This window comes from Chlorocebus sabaeus, chromosome 2 (genome assembly GCF_047675955.1).
Source record: "Chlorocebus sabaeus isolate Y175 chromosome 2, mChlSab1.0.hap1, whole genome shotgun sequence".
NCBI lineage: Eukaryota > Metazoa > Chordata > Mammalia > Primates > Cercopithecidae > Chlorocebus > Chlorocebus sabaeus.
In genome coordinates, this window is record NC_132905.1 from 173,477 (window position 1) to 190,763 (window position 17,287).

The following is a 17,287-nucleotide window of genomic DNA, read 5'->3' on the forward strand; positions in this document are numbered from 1 at the left end:
ACACACCCTCCCCTCACACACACACCCTCCCTCTCATACACACACCCCTCTCCCTCTCACACACACACACCCTCCACACACACACACGTCTCCCTCCTTCTCACCACACCCCCTCCCTCACACACACCCTCCCTCTCACACCCTCCCTCTAACACACACCCTCCCTCTCACACACACCCTCCCTCTCACACACACACCCTCCCTCTCACACACACCCTCCCTCTCACACACACCCTCCCTCTAACACACACCCTCCCTCTCACACACACCCTCCCTCTCACACACACACCCTCCCTCTCACACACACCCCTCCCTCTCACACACACCCTCCCTCACACACACCCCTCCCTCTCACACACACCCTCCCTCTCACACACACACACCCTCCCTCTCACACACACACACCCTCCCTCACACACACACACACCCTCCCTCACACACACACCTTCCCTCTCACACACACACACCCTCCCTCTCACACACCCCTCCCTCTCACACACACCCTCCCTCTCACACACACACCCCTCTCCCTCTCACACACACACACCCTCTCTCCACACACACACACTCTCCCTCCTTCTCACACACCCTCCCTCACACACACCCTCCCTCTCACACACACCCTCCCTCTCACACACACCCTCCCTCTCACACACACACCCTCCCTCTCACACACACACCCTCCCTCTCACACACACCCTCCCTCTCACACACACCCTCCCTCTCACACACACTCTCCCTCTCACACACACACCCTCCCTCTCACACACACCCTCCCTCTCACACACACCCTCCCTCACACACACACACCTCTCACACACCCCCTCCCTCTCACACACACACCCTCCCTCTCACACACACCCCCTCCCTCTCACACACACCCTCCCTCACACACACACCCTCCCTGTCACACACACTCCCTCCCTCTCACACACACATCCTCCCTCACACACCCTCCCTCTCACACACACACACCCTCCCTCACACACACCCTCTCCCTCACACATACACACACCCTCCCTCTCACACCCTCCCTCTCACACACACACACCCTCCCTCTCACACACACACACCCTCCCTCACACACACACCCTCCCTCTCACACACACACACACCCCTCCCTCTCCACACACACACCCTCCCTCTCACACACACACCCTCCCTCACACACACACCCTCCCTCTCACACCCTCCCTCTCACACACACACACCCTCCCTCTCTCACACACCCTCCTCTCACACACACACACCCTCCCTCTCTCACACACTCCCCTCCCTCTCACACACACACACCCTCCCTCACACACCCCCTCCCTCTCACACACCCCCTCCCTCACACACCCCCTCCCTCTCACACACCCTCCCTCTCACACACCCCTACCTCCCTCTCACACACCCCTACCTCCCTCTCTCACACACACACCCTCCCTCACACACACACCCTCCCTCTCACACACACCCTCCCTCTCACACACACACCCTCCCTCACACACACACCCTCCCTCACACACACACCCTCCCTCTCACACACACACCCTCCCTCACACCCACACCCTCCCTCACACACACCCTCCCTCTCACACACACACCCTCCCTCACACACACACCCTCCCTCACACACACACCCTCCCTCTCACACACACCCGCCCTCACACACACACCCTCTCACACACACACCCTCCCTCCACACACACACACGTCTCCCTCCTTCTCACACACCCTCCCTCTCACACACACACCCTCCCTCACACACACCCTCCCTCACACACACACCCTCCCTCTCACACACACACACCCTCCCTCTCACACACACCCCTCCCTCACACACACACCCTCCCTCTCACACACACCCTCCCTCACACACACACACCCCTCCCTCTCACACCCTCCCTCTCACACACACACCCTCCCTCTCACACACACACACTCCCTCACACACACACCCTCCTTCTCACACACACACCCTCCTTCTCACACACACCCACTCTCCCTCTCACACCCTCTCTCTCACACACACACACACTCCCTCTCACACACACCCTCCCTCTCACACAAACACACCCTCCCTCTCTCACACACACACACTCCCTCTCACACACACACACCCTCCCTCTCACACACACACACCCTCCCTCTCACACACACACACCCTCCCTCTCACACACACACACTCCCTCTCACACACACCCTCCCTCTCACACACACCACACCCTCCCTCTCACACACACACACACTCCCTCACACACCCCCTCCCTCTCACACACACACACCCTCCCTCTCTCACACACACTGCCTCCCTCTCACACACACACACCCTCCCTCTCACACACACACACCCTCCCTCTCACACACACACACCTCCCTCTCACACACACCCTACCTCTCACACACACACACCCTCCCTCTCACACACACACACCCTCCCTCACACACACACACACTCCCTCACACACCCCCTCCCTCTCACACACACACACCCTCCCTCTCACACACACACCCTCCCTCTCACACCCTCCCTCACACACACTCCCTCCCTCACACACACCCTCCCTGTCACACACACTGCCTCCCTCTCACACACACACCCTCCCTCACACACACACACGCTCCCTCACACACACACACCCTCCCTCACACACATCCCCTCCCGCTCACACACACACACCCTCCCTCTCACACACACCCTCCCTCACACACCCTCCCTCTCACACACCACACACCCTCCCTCTCTCACACACACACCCTCCCTCTATCACACACACTCCCTCCCTCTCACACACACACACCCTCCCTCTCACACACCACCCTCCCTCACACACACACCCTTCCTCACACACACCCTCCCCTGTCACACACACTCCCTCCCTCTCACACACACACCCTCCCCTCACACACACACACTCTCACACACCCCCTCCCTCTCACACACACACCTTCCCTCACACACACACACCCTCCCTCACACACACACACACCCTCCCTCCTCACACACTCCCTCTCACACACACTCCCCTCTCACACACACACCCTCCCTCTCTCACACACACTCCCTCCCCTCTCACACACACACACCCTCCCTCACACACACACCCTCCCTCACACACACACACTCCCTCTCACACACACTTCCTCCCTCTCTCACACACACTTCCTCCCTCTCACACACACACACACCCTCCCTCTCTCACACACACTCCCTCCCTCTCTCACACACACACCCTCCCTCACACACACACACCCTCCCTCTCACACCCTCCCTCACACACACACCCTCCCTCACACACACCCTCCCTGTCACACACACTCCCTCCCTCTCACACACACACCCTCCCTCACACACACACACACCCTCCCTCTCACACCCTCCCTCTCACACACACACACACCCTTCCTCACACACACACACCCTCCCTCTCACACACACACACCCTCCCTCTCACACTCACACACACACACCCTCCCTCTCACACACACACACACCCTCCCTCTCACACACACACCCTGCCTCTCACACACACACCCCCTCCCTCACACACACACAGTCCCTCCACACACACACACACCCTCTCACACACACACCCTCTCACACACACACACCCTCTCTCTCACACACACACACCCTCCCTCACACACACACACACCCTCCCTCACACACACACCCTCCCTCTCACACACACACACCCTCCCTCTCACCCACACACCCTCTCTCTCATACACACCCTCCCTCACACACACACACACACTCCCTCACACACCCCCTCCCTCTCACACACACCCTCCCTCTCTCACACACACTCCCTCCCTCTCACACACACCCTCCCACACACACACCCTCCCTCTCACACACACCCTCCCTCACACACACACCCTGTCACACACACTCCCTCCCTCTCACACACACACCCTCCCTCTCACACACACACCCTCCCTCTCACACACACACCCTCCCTCACACACACACCCTCCCTCACACACACACACTCTCACACACCCCCTCCCTCTCACACACACACCCTCCCTCACACACACACACCCTCCCTCACACACACACACCCTCCCTCACACACACACACCCTCTCTCACACACACACACACTCCCTCTCACACACACTCCCTCTCACACACACACTCCCTCCCTCTCACACACACACACCCTCACACACCACACCCTCCCTCTCACACCCTCCCTCACACACACACCCTCCCTCACACACACCCTCCCTGTCACACACACTCCCTCCCTCACACACACACACACCCTCCCTCTCACACACACACCCTCCCTCTCACACACACACCACCTCCCTCACACACACACACACACTCCCTCTCACACACACTCCCTCCCTCACACACACACACACCCCTCCCTCTCACACACACACACCCTCCCTCTCACACACACCCCCTCCCTCTCACACACACACCCTCTCACACACACACACCCTCCCTCACACACACACACACCCTCCCTCTCACACACACCCCCTCCCTCTCACACGCACCCCCTCCCTCTCTCACACACACACCCTCCCTCACACACACACAGAGCCTCCCTCACCCACCCTCACACACACACCCTCCCTCTCACACACACACCCCCCCTCACACACACACTCCCTCTCACACACACTCCCTCCCTCACACACACACACCCTCCCTCTCACACACACACCCTCCCTCTCACACACACACACACCCTCCCTCTCACACACCCTGCCTCTCACACACACACCACCTCCCTCACACACACACACACTCCCTCCACACACACACACACCCTCCCTCACACCCTCCCTCTCACACACACACCCTCCCTCTCACACCCTCCCTCTCACACACACACACACCATCCCTCACACACACACACCCTCCCTCTCACACACACACACCCTCCTTCTCACACACACACACCCTCCCACACACACACACCCTCCCTCTCACACACACCCTCCCTCTCACACACACACCCTCCCTCTCACACACACCCTCCCTCACACACACACACACACTGCCTCACACACCTCCTCCCTCTCACACACACACACCCTCCCTCTCTCACACACACTCTCTCCCTCTCACACCCACACACCCTCCCTCTCACACACACCCTCCCTCACACACACACCCTCCCTCACACACACCCTCCTGTCACACACACTCCCTCCCTCTCACACACACACCCTCCCTCACACACACACACCCTCCCTCACACACACACCCTCTCACACACACCCCCTCCATCTCACACACACATCCTACCTCACACACACACACCCTCCCTCACACACACACACCCTCCCTCTCACACACACACACCCTCCCTCTCACACACACACACCCTCCCTCTCACACACACACACACCCTCCCTCTCACACACCCTGCCTCTCACACACACACACCCTCCCTCACACACACACACACTCCCTCCACACACACACACACCCTCCCTCTCACACACACACCCTCCCTCTCACACACACACACCCTCCCTCTCACACACACACACCCTCCCTCACACACACACACACCCTCCCTCACACACACACCTTCCCTCTCACACACACACACCCTCCCTCTCACACAGACTCTCTCACACACACCCTCCCTCACACACACACACACACACCCTCACACACCCCCTCCCTCTCACACACACACCCTTCCTCTCTCACACACACTCCCTCTCACACACACACACCCTCCCTCACACACACACCCTCCCTCACACACACCCTCCCTGTCACACACTCTCCCTCTCACACACACACCCTCCCTCACACACACACACCCTCTCACACACACCCCCTCCCTCTCACACACCCTCCCTCACACACACACCCTCCCTCACACACACACACCCTCCCTCTCACACACACACTCCCTCACACACACACTCCCTCCCTCTCACACACACCCCTCTCTCTCACACACACACCCTCCCTCTCACACACACACACCCTCCCTCTCACACACACACACCCTCCCTCTCACACACACTTCCTCCTTCACACACACACCCTCCCTCACACACACACACCCTGCCTCTCACACACACACACCCTCCCTCTCACACACACCCCTCCCTCACACACACCCTCCCTCACACACACACACCCTCCCTCTCACACCCTCCCTCTCACATACACACCCTCCCTCTCACACACACATACACTCCCTCACACACACACACCCTCTCTCTCACACACACTTTCCCTCTCACACCATCCTCCCTCTCACACACACACACCCTCCCTCTCACACACACACACCCTCCCTCTCACACACACTCCCTCCCTCACACACACACACACCCTCCCTCACACACACACACCCTCCCTCTCACACACACCCCTCCCTCTCACACACACACCCTCCCTCTCACACACCCTCCCTCACACACACACACACCCTTCCTCACACACACACACCCTCCCTCTCACACACACACACCCTGCCTCTCACACCCTCCCTCTCACACACACACACCCTCCCTCTCACACACACCCTCCCTCACACACACACACACCCTCCCTCTCACACACACACCCTCCCTCTCACACACACACACCCTCCTTCTCACACACACACCCTCCCACACACACACACACACTCCCTCTCACACACACACCCTCCCTCACACACACACACCCTCCCTCACACACACACACCCTCCCTCACACACACACACACACTCCCTCTCACACACACACTCCCTCTCACACACACACACCCTCCCTCACACACTCTCACACACCCCCCTCCCTCTCACACACACACACCCTCCCTCACACACACACACACCCTCCCTCACACACACACCCTCCCTCACACACGCACACACCCTCCCTCACACACACACACCCTCCGTCACACACACACACTCCCTTTCAGACACACACTCCCTCTCACACACACACCCTCCCTCACACACACACCCTCCCTCTCACACACACACCCCCTCCCTCTCACACACACACCCTCTCACACACACACACCCTCCCTCACACACACACCCTCCCTCTCACACACACCCCCTCCCTCTCACACGCACCCCCTCCCTCTCTCACACACACACCCTCCCTCACACACACACAGAGCCTCCCTCACACACCCTCACACACACACCCTCCCTCTCACACACACACCCTCCCCCCACACACACACCTTTTCACACACACACACACTCTCCCTCTCTCACACACACAAACACACGCACCGTCCCTCTCACACACACACCCTCACTCTCACACACACACACTGTCCCTCTCACACACACACACACCCTCCCTCTCACACACAGTCTCACACACACACACCCTCCCCACCCACACACACACCCCCTTCCTCTCACACCCACCCTCCCTCTCACACACAGACACACCTCCTCCCTCTCACACACAGACACACCCTCCCTCACACACACACACCCTCACACACACCCTCCCTCCCCCCCCACACACCCTCCCTCTCACACACACACCCTCTCACACACACACACCCTCCCTCTCTCACACCCAGGCACATGCGGGTGAGCGTCCTTCGTGTGCTGGATTTTATACCGATGGAGTCGTATCTCCTTCCAGGTTGCTTTTCTCCCCTGACGATGCTCTCAGGATGCTTTTCCCTCTCCGCACCTGTGTTTTTGTGTCATTTTCAGGCGTAACTTGCATTTGTGGAGTGTTCCATCTCCTGTGAACTCCAGAGCATGGTGGACAGACTGTGCCGCTGCAAGAAGCTACAAAGAGGTGGCCCTGCTGTTTGCAGGACTTTCCCTCTTGCCCCCAGGGGCTCTGCCCTGCACAGGCAGTGGCTGTGGTTCTGAGTTGCTCCCCATGTGGGTGGGCCATGACCTGCAGGGCCAAGGTGCTGACCCCTGAGAGCTTCCCAGGCAGGCCTGAAACATGATGCTGAGGCCACCATGGTCAGCGTGGTCTCTTCTGCCGGACCTGTGTCTTGTCTCCTGGCATCTTCACACCAGGCTCTGCATCCGAGCCTCTCAGAACAGACTGAGCAGGCGCCACGTTGTCCCCCACCCCAGCAGGGCACTGGGCCACATTGAGCCTCCCCAGAGGCTGCCTCTCCCAGGGCTTCATGGCCAGTCACGGCCCCTGCCCGCCTGAGGATGTAAACTGACAAGTTGGCAGGTGCCTGAGTGCTGGTCTGGCATGTGCAGTGCATGTAGATGCCACCCAGCATAGGTCTGTGTCTTCCTCCTGTTGATTTCCCCCTTGCAGCCTTTAGGGGCTCCCCGTTCCCCTGTGCAGGCTCATGCTCACCTCCCAGGCAGCTTGCAGCATTTCCTCTCTAGTGTTCGCCAGATACCGGAGGTTTCTATCTTGGGGACCCAGGAGGGGCCACAGCAAGAATGAATGGGGTTCCCATAAGGCTCCCAGCCCAGGGTCCCCCATCTGGCACTCCGACAGCCAGAGAGGCCAGGCCGTGGCACCACCCTATGCAGGGCTGCTGTCACTGCAGGAGGATCAGGCCCTGGCTGAGCCCTCTGGCCTCTCTCCCTGAGCCCCTCAGCCTGGTCATGTCTGGGGACCTCACCCTGGCTGTGTGCGCACAACCTGGTCTGGCCTCGCCTCCACCAACGTGCTGCCCTCACATCTCCTTGGGCACCCAGCCTTCAGCATGGCAGCGATTTGGCTGCCCAGAGAGTGTGCTGGGTTGGAAGGGAACATGGTCCACTTTGGGGTCTTGCCTGCCTTTCACATGCCCACCTTGAGTCCCCTTGGGGACAGGGCCTGGCCCAGCCAGTGCCCGTCCACACAGCAGGATGAGCATGGCCCCAAGGTAGTGTCTCTTCTCCTTCCCTTGTCCTTGTTTGCTGTCCCTCTGTCCTTGCTGTGTGGACAGTGATGGTCTGCCCTGTGCCAGGCTAAGCACTTGGGTCTGTGTGTCCAGCTGCAAGCAGGCTTCTTTTTTTTTTTTTTTTTTTTTGAAGTGGAGTCTTGCTCTGTCATCCAGACTGGAGTGCAGTGCAGTGGCATGATCTCAGCTCCTTGCAACCTCTGCCTCCCAGGTTCAGGCAATTCTCCTGCTTCAGCCTCCCTAGTAGCTGGGATTACAGGCACCTGCCACCGTGCCCAGGTAATTTTTTTTTTTTTTTTTTTAAATTTTTAGAAGAGACGGGGTTTCACCATGTTGGCCAGGCTGGTCTCAAACTCCTGACCTCAAATGATCCACCTGCCTTGGCCTCCCAAAGTGCTGGGATTACAGGCATGAGCTACCACGCCCAGCCCAGGCAGAGTTCTTATGTACCCCCAATGAGCCTGCCCACCTCAGCCATGCCTGTTGAGGGGGTGGGGCGATGCCCTGTGGAGCAGCCATGCCAGTGGGTACCTGGGAGGTGGGCAGCCCTGGGCCAAATCCGAGCACGCCCCTCTCTGCTGCAGCAATGCAGAGTCCCTGGACAGGCTCCTGCCACCTGTGGGCACCGGGCACTCTCCCCGGAAGCGGACCACCAGCCAGTGCAAGTCGGAGCCTCCCCTGCTGCGCACCAGCAAGCGCACCATCTACACCGCAGGGCGGCCGCCCTGGTACAACGAGCACGGCACGCAGTCCAAGGAGGCCTTCGCCATCGGTGAGAGCAGCGGGAGCGTGGGACCTGCTGCCGGACGCCTGCCTCCGGCTCCCCTCCAATGCCTTCCACTGGAGCAGGAGAAGGAAGCCGGGCAACTGCAGGCAGTGGCAGTGGGGTGGGTACCTCTGGGACTGATCTGTGTGGGCAGCCCGTCTGTTCCTCATAGAGGGTCTCCGCTCCCCCCGGCAGGCCTAGGAGGTGGCAGTGCCTCTGGGAAGACCACTGTTGCCAGAATGATCATTGAAGCCCTGGACGTGCCCTGGGTGGTCTTGCTGTCCATGGACTCCTTCTACAAGGTGGGCCCCCGCCCAGCTCCCCCAAGGACCCCCTTGTCCTCTCCCTGACCCTGGAACCCCTGCACATACGGGTCTCTGGTATCTGAGCCCCAGCGTGGCTACTCCTGGGAGGCCTAGAGCCCCTGCCCACTGGCATTGGGTGAGGGCCCTGCTGTGCCTGCAACTGCTCCACAGCCTCCCCCACCAGGTGCTGACTGAGCAGCAACAGGAACAGGCCGCACACAACAACTTCAACTTCGACCACCCGGACGCCTTTGACTTCGACCTCATCATTTCCACCCTCAAGAAACTGAAGCAGGGGAAGAGTGTCAAGGTGCCCGTCTATGACTTCACCACGCACAGCCGGAAGAGGGACTGGGTAGGCCGGGGGCCTGCAGAGGGGGCCAGAGGGGGCCTCGGGGGGGTAGGCCAGGGCCCTGCAGAGGGGCCTCGGAGGGTAGGCCAGGGCCCTGCAGAGGGGCCTCGGGGGGTAGGCCAGGGCCCTGCAGAGGGGCCTCGGGGGGTAGGCCAGGGCCCTGCAGAGGGGCCTCGGGGGGTAGGCCAGGGCCCTGCAGAGGGGGCCTCGGGGGGGTAGGCCAGGGCCCTGCAGAGGGGGCCTCGGGGGGTAGGCCAGGGCCCTGCAGAGGGGCCTCGGGGGGCCGCAGGCACATGAGCCGGGCTCCACAACTTCTGGGTCTCTTCACAGAAAACACTGTATGGTGCAAACGTCATCATCTTTGAGGGCATCATGGCCTTTGCTGACAAGACACTGCTGGAGGTTAGCACTCACTGGGAATACCCACCCCACTGGTGTCTCAGCCCTGGCCACCCTGTCCATGAGGTGTGTGTCCTCTTGCCCCGTCCCCAAGGCGTCCACATCCTATAGGCCTAGGCCAGCCACTCCCTACCCCAACCCCAACCCCAGGCAGGCTACGGCTGGGTCCATCTGCTGGCCCTGCAAGGCAGAGCTGGGGCAGTGGTTCCTTCTCCACCAGCTGAGGCCTGTGCTCATACCTGGCGTGTTCTTGGTGTTCTCGTCCCTTGCTGTGGTCCTGACGGACAGGTGAGGACCCGGGGCTGGTGTGTTTGAGAGACTGTGCTGTAGGTCACAGGAGCCTTCAGGACAGAGCTGAGTGTGACTCAGGTTGGCCTGATCCCAGGGCCGAAGTCCTGCCCCTGGCACAGGCCCAGAGGACCCCACTGTCCAGCACATAGCCGCCCCCAGCCTCCACAAGGCCTCTTCAGGGGCCAACTGTGGTGTGCTGAGCATGTGGATAGACCCTAAACTCGCCATGCTCCCCGTTCCCCAGTGTGTTGGTGCGAGTTTCCTCAAGCAAAGTAAAGGAGATCACATATGCCCAGCCTCATTCCTGCCTGAGTCCTTTGCCAGCCACCATGCCACGCCTCTTCACCTGAGTCCCTGATGGGCAGCACCCCACCCCAGACACCCCTACCTCCACACTCCTCCCCCCTGCTAGGGTGCCCTGGGGAAGTGGCTCTGGCCAGGCCCACAGACCAGGTGGCTTCACTGCAGGGGCTGGTCCCAGTGTCTCCATGCCGGCTGCTGGCATCCAGCCGCTCACTGGCCCACTGTCTCCACCAGCTCCTGGACATGAAGATCTTTGTGGACACAGACTCTGACATCCGCCTGGTACGGCGGCTGCGCCGGGACATCAGTGAGCGCGGCCGGGACATCGAGGGTGTCATCAAGCAGTACAACAAGTTTGTCAAGCCCTCCTTCGACCAGTACATCCAGCCCACCATGCGGCTGGCAGACATCGTGGTGCCCAGAGGTGAGCCGGCTGGGCTGACTGTTGCGTGGGTGTCAGGCAGGCCGATGGCCCCGCCCCCAGTCACCCTCCCCCATCCCGCCCCAGGGAGCGGCAACACGGTGGCCATCGACCTGATCGTGCAGCACGTGCACAGCCAGCTGGAGGAGGTGAGTGGCCCTCAGCCGAGCAGGGTCCTGTGTCCCCATGGCCTAGCCCAGCCCCACTACCCACTTCTCCACTGCCACCACCCCCAGTGGCCTGCTCCCCTCATCCCCCTGTGCTCACTGTCCCTTGCCAGATGCCAGCCCTGAGTGTCCTGAGCCTGCTTGGTCAGTCAGATCGTCCAGCCCAGACCCCATCCCGTTGTGCCGTGCAGGGCCTGGGTTCCCTGAGGAAGCTGGGGTGGGGGTACAGGTGCTCAGGACCCAGCCGAAGGTGCAGCCTGCTCAACACACCCAGCCTGAGCTTTTGGGAGTGACAGGCATGACCTGCTGGCCCAGGACTGGGGAGTTTCACTGCTGAGTGCCACGCCAGGCCAGGCTCCTCTCTTTCTCAGGGGGTCACCCCAGGAGCGACACCCCTACCAGAGGTCCTGTGCTCCCTGAGGCATTCTATGGCTGGGCCCTGGAGCCTGGGCTGTCTCTGAACACACTCCGTAACAGGATGTTGAAGGCCTGAGGCCTGCAGAACAGAGCCCAGGGTCCTGGCTCTTGCCCCAACCCAGAACTGCAGGTCTGGCCCAGGTGGTCCCCAGGTTAGAAGCGTTAGAAGCTTGCCACCCCCATGACTGGCTGTGTCCCTGCGGGCCTGCAGCACGTCCATTCCTGGGTGGGGGTGGCCTGGCCGCCTGCCCTGGTCACTGACGCGCCACCGTTCCCTTGTGTCTTCCTGTGTTGCTGCCACAGCGTGAACTCAGCGTCAGGTAAGACTTGCACAGCTGTCTGCACAGATGGAGGCATTTCCAACACTCGCAAGGAGCTCTCGGTCTGGGCTGTGATCCAGCCAGGCAGGCAGCCGGCTCTTCGCAGTCACAGAAGGGGAGGTGTGGAGTGGTCTCAGCCCTGCTTCTGCCTCCCCTTGCTGGCAGATGAGGACACTGAGGCACAGAGACGTGATGTAGCTTGCCCAGGGTCGTGGGGTCCTGACCCTGTCCTGGCCAGACTTTGCTGGAGGCTCCCCTGACCCCTGAGTCTGTCTATGGGATTTGACCCCAGAGAGCACAGCTGTCCTGAGGCAGCACTGCCAGGCCCCTGGGGCAGTGACTACAGACATGTCCCAGCAGCCAGGGAGCCTGTTGTGCCTCCTATGCCCAGCCTCACGGACCAGTCAGCTTTCCCTGGTTGCAGGTGGGAGGGCCTCGCCCCTGTCCTCCCACCCACCTGGGTCCTGCTTGCCCCAGCTCTGTCCTTGCAGCCCACACAGCTCTGCCAGCAGGAACTGGGCAACTGCAGCAAGAAGCTTGGGCTGGGCCGGGCCATATCCCACTGCCCCTCCCCAAGGGCAGGTGTGCAGGGGGCAGCCACGAGGGAGCTGCCCTTCTCCCCGCCTTCCGTGGGTTGGGAGGCTCCTGACTGAACCACCTGGTGGGAGAGCCCTCGTGTTCAGAGCACTCCAGAGAGTTTGCCAAATGTTGGAAATGCCTCCAGGGCCCGTCCACCAGCCGTCCAGCCTCCTGTGCCTGCATGAGTCTCTGCTTGGCCCTCTCCACGGCCAGGGAACCCGCAGGTCTTGTCCCATCAGGTTCCTCCTGAAGCTTTTGTTCTGAGAAAAAAAACTTTCCAGGGTTTCGAACTTGAAAAAACACCTCAACACAGCCAGACACATTTTCCATCGTCTGGTCAGCTCAGAAAGTGTTGGCCTGTGGCTCCACTCACTTCCGTCAGCCCCAGGAGCCTTGGTGGGGGGCAGGAGGGAGGGCCAGGCAGGGCTGGGGACCTGGCCACCCACACTCCTCCTCAGGCCTGCGGGGAACGCCCTGCTCCCCAACTAAGCAGCCTTCTCTTTGTTCTCTTCCTTCTCTTGTAAACCCCCGTTTCCTGCCCTGTTCCCTCCCTGAACATGCTCTTCACCTGGCAAGCAGAGGAAGCTACGTTGGGATATGTGAGCAGAGTGCTCTGTGGTGCTGCTGTGTGCCCGCCTTCCTGTAGCCCCTTGTCCCTGCTCCTGCCCCGCCCCTTTCCCTGCCAGTCACGCCTCTTTTCTGCCCTGCCACACCCCATTCCCAGCCCTGCCTCTCCCTGCCCGTGTCACGCCCCTTTCCTGCTCCTGCCACACCCCATTCCCGGCCCTGCCTCTCCCTGCCCGTGTCACGCCCCTTTTCCGCTCTGCCCCCTCCCTCTCCCACCTCTTTCTTGCCTCCCTCCCGCCCTTTTCCTGCCTGCTCCTAGACCTGCTCCTGCCTCTGCCCTCCCCAGGCTTGGGCAGCGGGGCGGGGCAGCCAAGCGGCACTGAGCCAGCTTTGCCCCTCGCCCCCATCTCTTGAGGGGCCACGCACCACTTCGGGGAGGAGCCAGGGCGGGGCCTGACCCCACAGAGCTTTAGTTGTTCCCCCAGGGAGAGGCTGCGGACAACCCACCCATTCTGGGGTCTGGGACCTGTGAGCCTGCCCTGTGCCTGGCCCACTTCTGCTTCCTCTTAGCCCAGGAGGGGTCCCGCACTGGGAGGGGCCCTCACACCCTACCCCCCAGCTTTCTGCCTGATGGTGAGCTTGCCCCGCTGTTCGCCACCATCTTTCGCCTTTGCCTGGCAGCTCAGCCCCAGGCAGAAGTCAGGCCCGCTCCACCTCCTGCTGTGCCTGGCCCATGCGTTCCCCCCACAGTGATGTGCACAGCCGTCCTGTGGGGAGGGAGAGCTCTGGGAGAAGACCCCCTTCTTCAGTGTTCCCCATCGGTTTGTCCCCAGGGCTGCGCTGGCCTCGGCACACCAGTGCCACCCCCTGCCCCAGACGCTGAGCGTCCTGAAGAGCACGCCGCAGGTGCGAGGCATGCACACCATCATCAGGTGAGGACCCACCTGGGGACGGAGGCCCCGCGCGCTCCCGCTCCGCGCGCTCCCGCTCAACTTTCGGCCCCGCAGGGACAAGGAGACCAGTCGCGACGAGTTCATCTTCTACTCCAAGAGACTGATGCGGCTGCTCATCGAGCACGCGCTCTCCTTCCTACCCTTTCAGGTTTGTAGCCCGCGAGGTGGAGGGTGGGTCCCGGAGCCGGCGCGGGCTCCCTGCGCTCACCGAGTCCTCACCCTTCACCCCACAGGACTGCGTTGTGCGGACCCCGCAGGGGCAGGACTACGCGGGCAAGTGCTATGCGGGGAAGCAGGTACCTGCCTGGGCGCACTTGGGCGCGGGACGGGCTGCTGGGGCGGGATGTGGGTGCTTAGCCTCCCCTCCCCGCAGATCACAGGTGTGTCCATCCTGCGTGCCGGTGAAACCATGGAGCCCGCCCTGCGCGCCGTGTGCAAAGACGTGCGCATCGGCACCATCCTCATCCAGACCAACCAGCTTACCGGGGAGCCCGAGGTGCGTGGGGGCAGCTGGGGCGATGCGCCCGGGGCTGGGGGCAGAGGGAGCCGTACCTGCAGCCTGACCCGTGCCGCCCGTAGCTGCACTACCTGAGGCTGCCCAAGGACATCAGCGATGACCACGTGATCCTCATGGACTGCACCGTGTCCACGGGCGCCGCGGCCATGATGGCGGTGCGCGTGCTCCTGGTGAGTGGGCCCTGGGTAGGCGGGCCAGGTTCAGGCAGAGGTGGGATTTACCTGCCCGTACACTTTGTAGGACCACGACGTGCCTGAGGACAAGATCTTTCTGCTGTCACTGCTCATGGCAGAGATGGGCGTGCACTCAGTGGCCTACGCGTTTCCACGCGTGAGAATCATCACCACGGCGGTGGACAAGCGGGTCAATGACCTTTTCCGCATCATCCCAGGCATTGGTGAGGCTGCCCAGGCCCTTCAGCCGTGCATGAGGGCAAGGTGGGTGGCCCTGGGAGGCCCCACCACACTGGCCCGCTTCTTTCTCCAGGGAACTTTGGCGACCGCTACTTTGGGACAGACGCGGTCCCCGATGGCAGTGACGAGGAGGAAGTGGCCTACACGGGTTAGCTGCCCAGTGAGCCATCCCCGTCCCCGCCACCCTCCTTCTGCCTCCTGACCCAGGATTGCCGAATACAAAGATGTGAATTTTTAAAATGTTACCAGTATAATTTATTTTATGCATTTTATAAAATAAAGAAAGCTTTAGAAAAATGAAGGTGTGATTGGTTAGTTACAGCACAGGAGTGGCGTCCTGGCTGAGGCTTGCGTTTGAGGAGACTCCCGTGGGGAGGGAGGGAGGGAGCTGAGGGCCCTGCCTTCCATGCAGGACGAGGCATTCCCAGTCTTGCACTTGTGCCAGATCAAGGAAGGGGTAGAACTGGGCCCTGCAGCTCCCAGCTCTGCTAGATGGGGGCCCTAGAACCCATGGCTTGGTGGCCACCCGGCCTGGACCTAGAGAGGGGACAGGGCCCCCTGGTGCTCTGGGTCTCAAGAGGCAGCCTCTGTGGCTTTTCCCCCCGGGGCCAATGAGCCTGGAGCCGCTGCTGCTAAGGGCCCGCCCCGTGCACCCCTCCAGACCTGGAGGCCCACCTGCCTCCCGTGGTCTCTGCCGTGCCCACACCCGCGAGCCCGGGTTCTCTTAGGTCCTGCCTACGCTGCACTCCGTGCACGTCCCCCTCGTGCTCCCCGAGGGGAGTCGCCGCCGCGGTTTACTGAGGAAGAGGAGGTGCACGCGCAGCGCCCACACGACAGGCCCCGGAGTGTGGGGAGAGGCCCGGATAACTCAATCAGCCTCCCGGGGCTCAGCCGTGGGCCGGGCGCATCTTGACACAGGATGCGGCCCTCCGGTGACTCTTCGCAGCGGCCACGTCCTCTCAAGCACCAGCGTCTTCCTGCGTGGAAGTCCACGGCCAAGAGCGCGGCGTCCTCGGAGCCTGGGACCTCGATTATGCCGGATGCCGGATCCTGGACAGCGGTCTGCTGACCAAGGGAGGGACACCGCGAGGCCTTGCACTGCAGTGGGGTCTCCCACTGCCCATGCGACCAGGCCAGGTGGGCGCTGGTCCCCAAGTGGGCGGCCCATCTGCAGGTGCAGCACTCCCGCCACTTGCCCCGCCCCGCCGGCCCCGAGTGGCCACGACCCTGCCCAGTCCCCGCCCCGCCCCCCACCCTGACCCCACGCGGCCTGGCTGGCGCTGGGAAGTGGTCCCTTCGTCGGGCTCCTTGGTCGCTCCTCGGTCTCGGTCGCAAGGAGCGGAGCGCGAGGAAGGCATAGCCGCGGGGAGGGTGGTCCGACCCCGTCTCCAAGACGGGGTCCTGTTTACCAGGAGAAACGGGCAATGACCCTCACTGGCAGGGGTCTCGCTGCCCACCACCCAGTGTCCAGCGTTCGTCTTGCTGTTACTTAACATTGCTCTGTAAGAATCCCATATCGAAAATACTGAACATAGGCCGGGTGCACTGCCTCACACCTGTAATCCCAGCACTTTGGGAGGCCTACACGGGTTCAAGAGCAGCCTGGCCAACATGGTGAAACCCTGTCTCTACTAAAAATAAAAAAAAAACTAGCTGGGCGTGGTGGCGTTTGCCCTTAGTCCCAGCTACTCAGGAGGCT

The 17,287-nt window shown here is 61.5% G+C and overlaps 1 protein-coding gene across 5 annotated transcripts in view; it reads left to right on the plus strand.

Annotated features, from left to right (window-relative positions):
• The window catches only part of UCKL1 (uridine-cytidine kinase 1 like 1), a 34,603-nt gene extending 18,714 nt beyond the window's left edge, over positions 1-15,889 (plus strand). Inside the window, exons 2-15 of one of the 5 annotated variants that reach the window (XM_008010431.3) lie at positions 9,403-9,590; positions 9,780-9,886; positions 10,074-10,244; positions 10,572-10,643; positions 11,469-11,658; positions 11,743-11,804; positions 12,543-12,559; positions 14,539-14,637; positions 14,713-14,806; positions 14,892-14,954; positions 15,032-15,154; positions 15,238-15,345; positions 15,416-15,572; positions 15,662-15,889. In XM_008010431.3, the coding sequence (XP_008008622.1) occupies positions 9,403-9,590; positions 9,780-9,886; positions 10,074-10,244; positions 10,572-10,643; positions 11,469-11,658; positions 11,743-11,804; positions 12,543-12,559; positions 14,539-14,637; positions 14,713-14,806; positions 14,892-14,954; positions 15,032-15,154; positions 15,238-15,345; positions 15,416-15,572; positions 15,662-15,741 (1,531 nt within the window). In that variant the 3' untranslated portion in view covers positions 15,742-15,889. Of the gene's footprint in view, positions 1-9,402; positions 9,591-9,779; positions 9,887-10,060; positions 10,245-10,571; positions 10,644-11,468; positions 11,659-11,742; positions 11,805-12,542; positions 12,560-13,717; positions 13,738-14,538; positions 14,638-14,712; positions 14,807-14,891; positions 14,955-15,031; positions 15,155-15,237; positions 15,346-15,415; positions 15,573-15,661 lie in introns of all 5 variants that reach the window. The other 4 variants (XM_008010427.3, XM_037983018.2, XM_073005075.1 and 1 more) reach the window with 4 other exon arrangements.
• Positions 15,890-17,287: the final 1,398 nt, after the last annotated feature.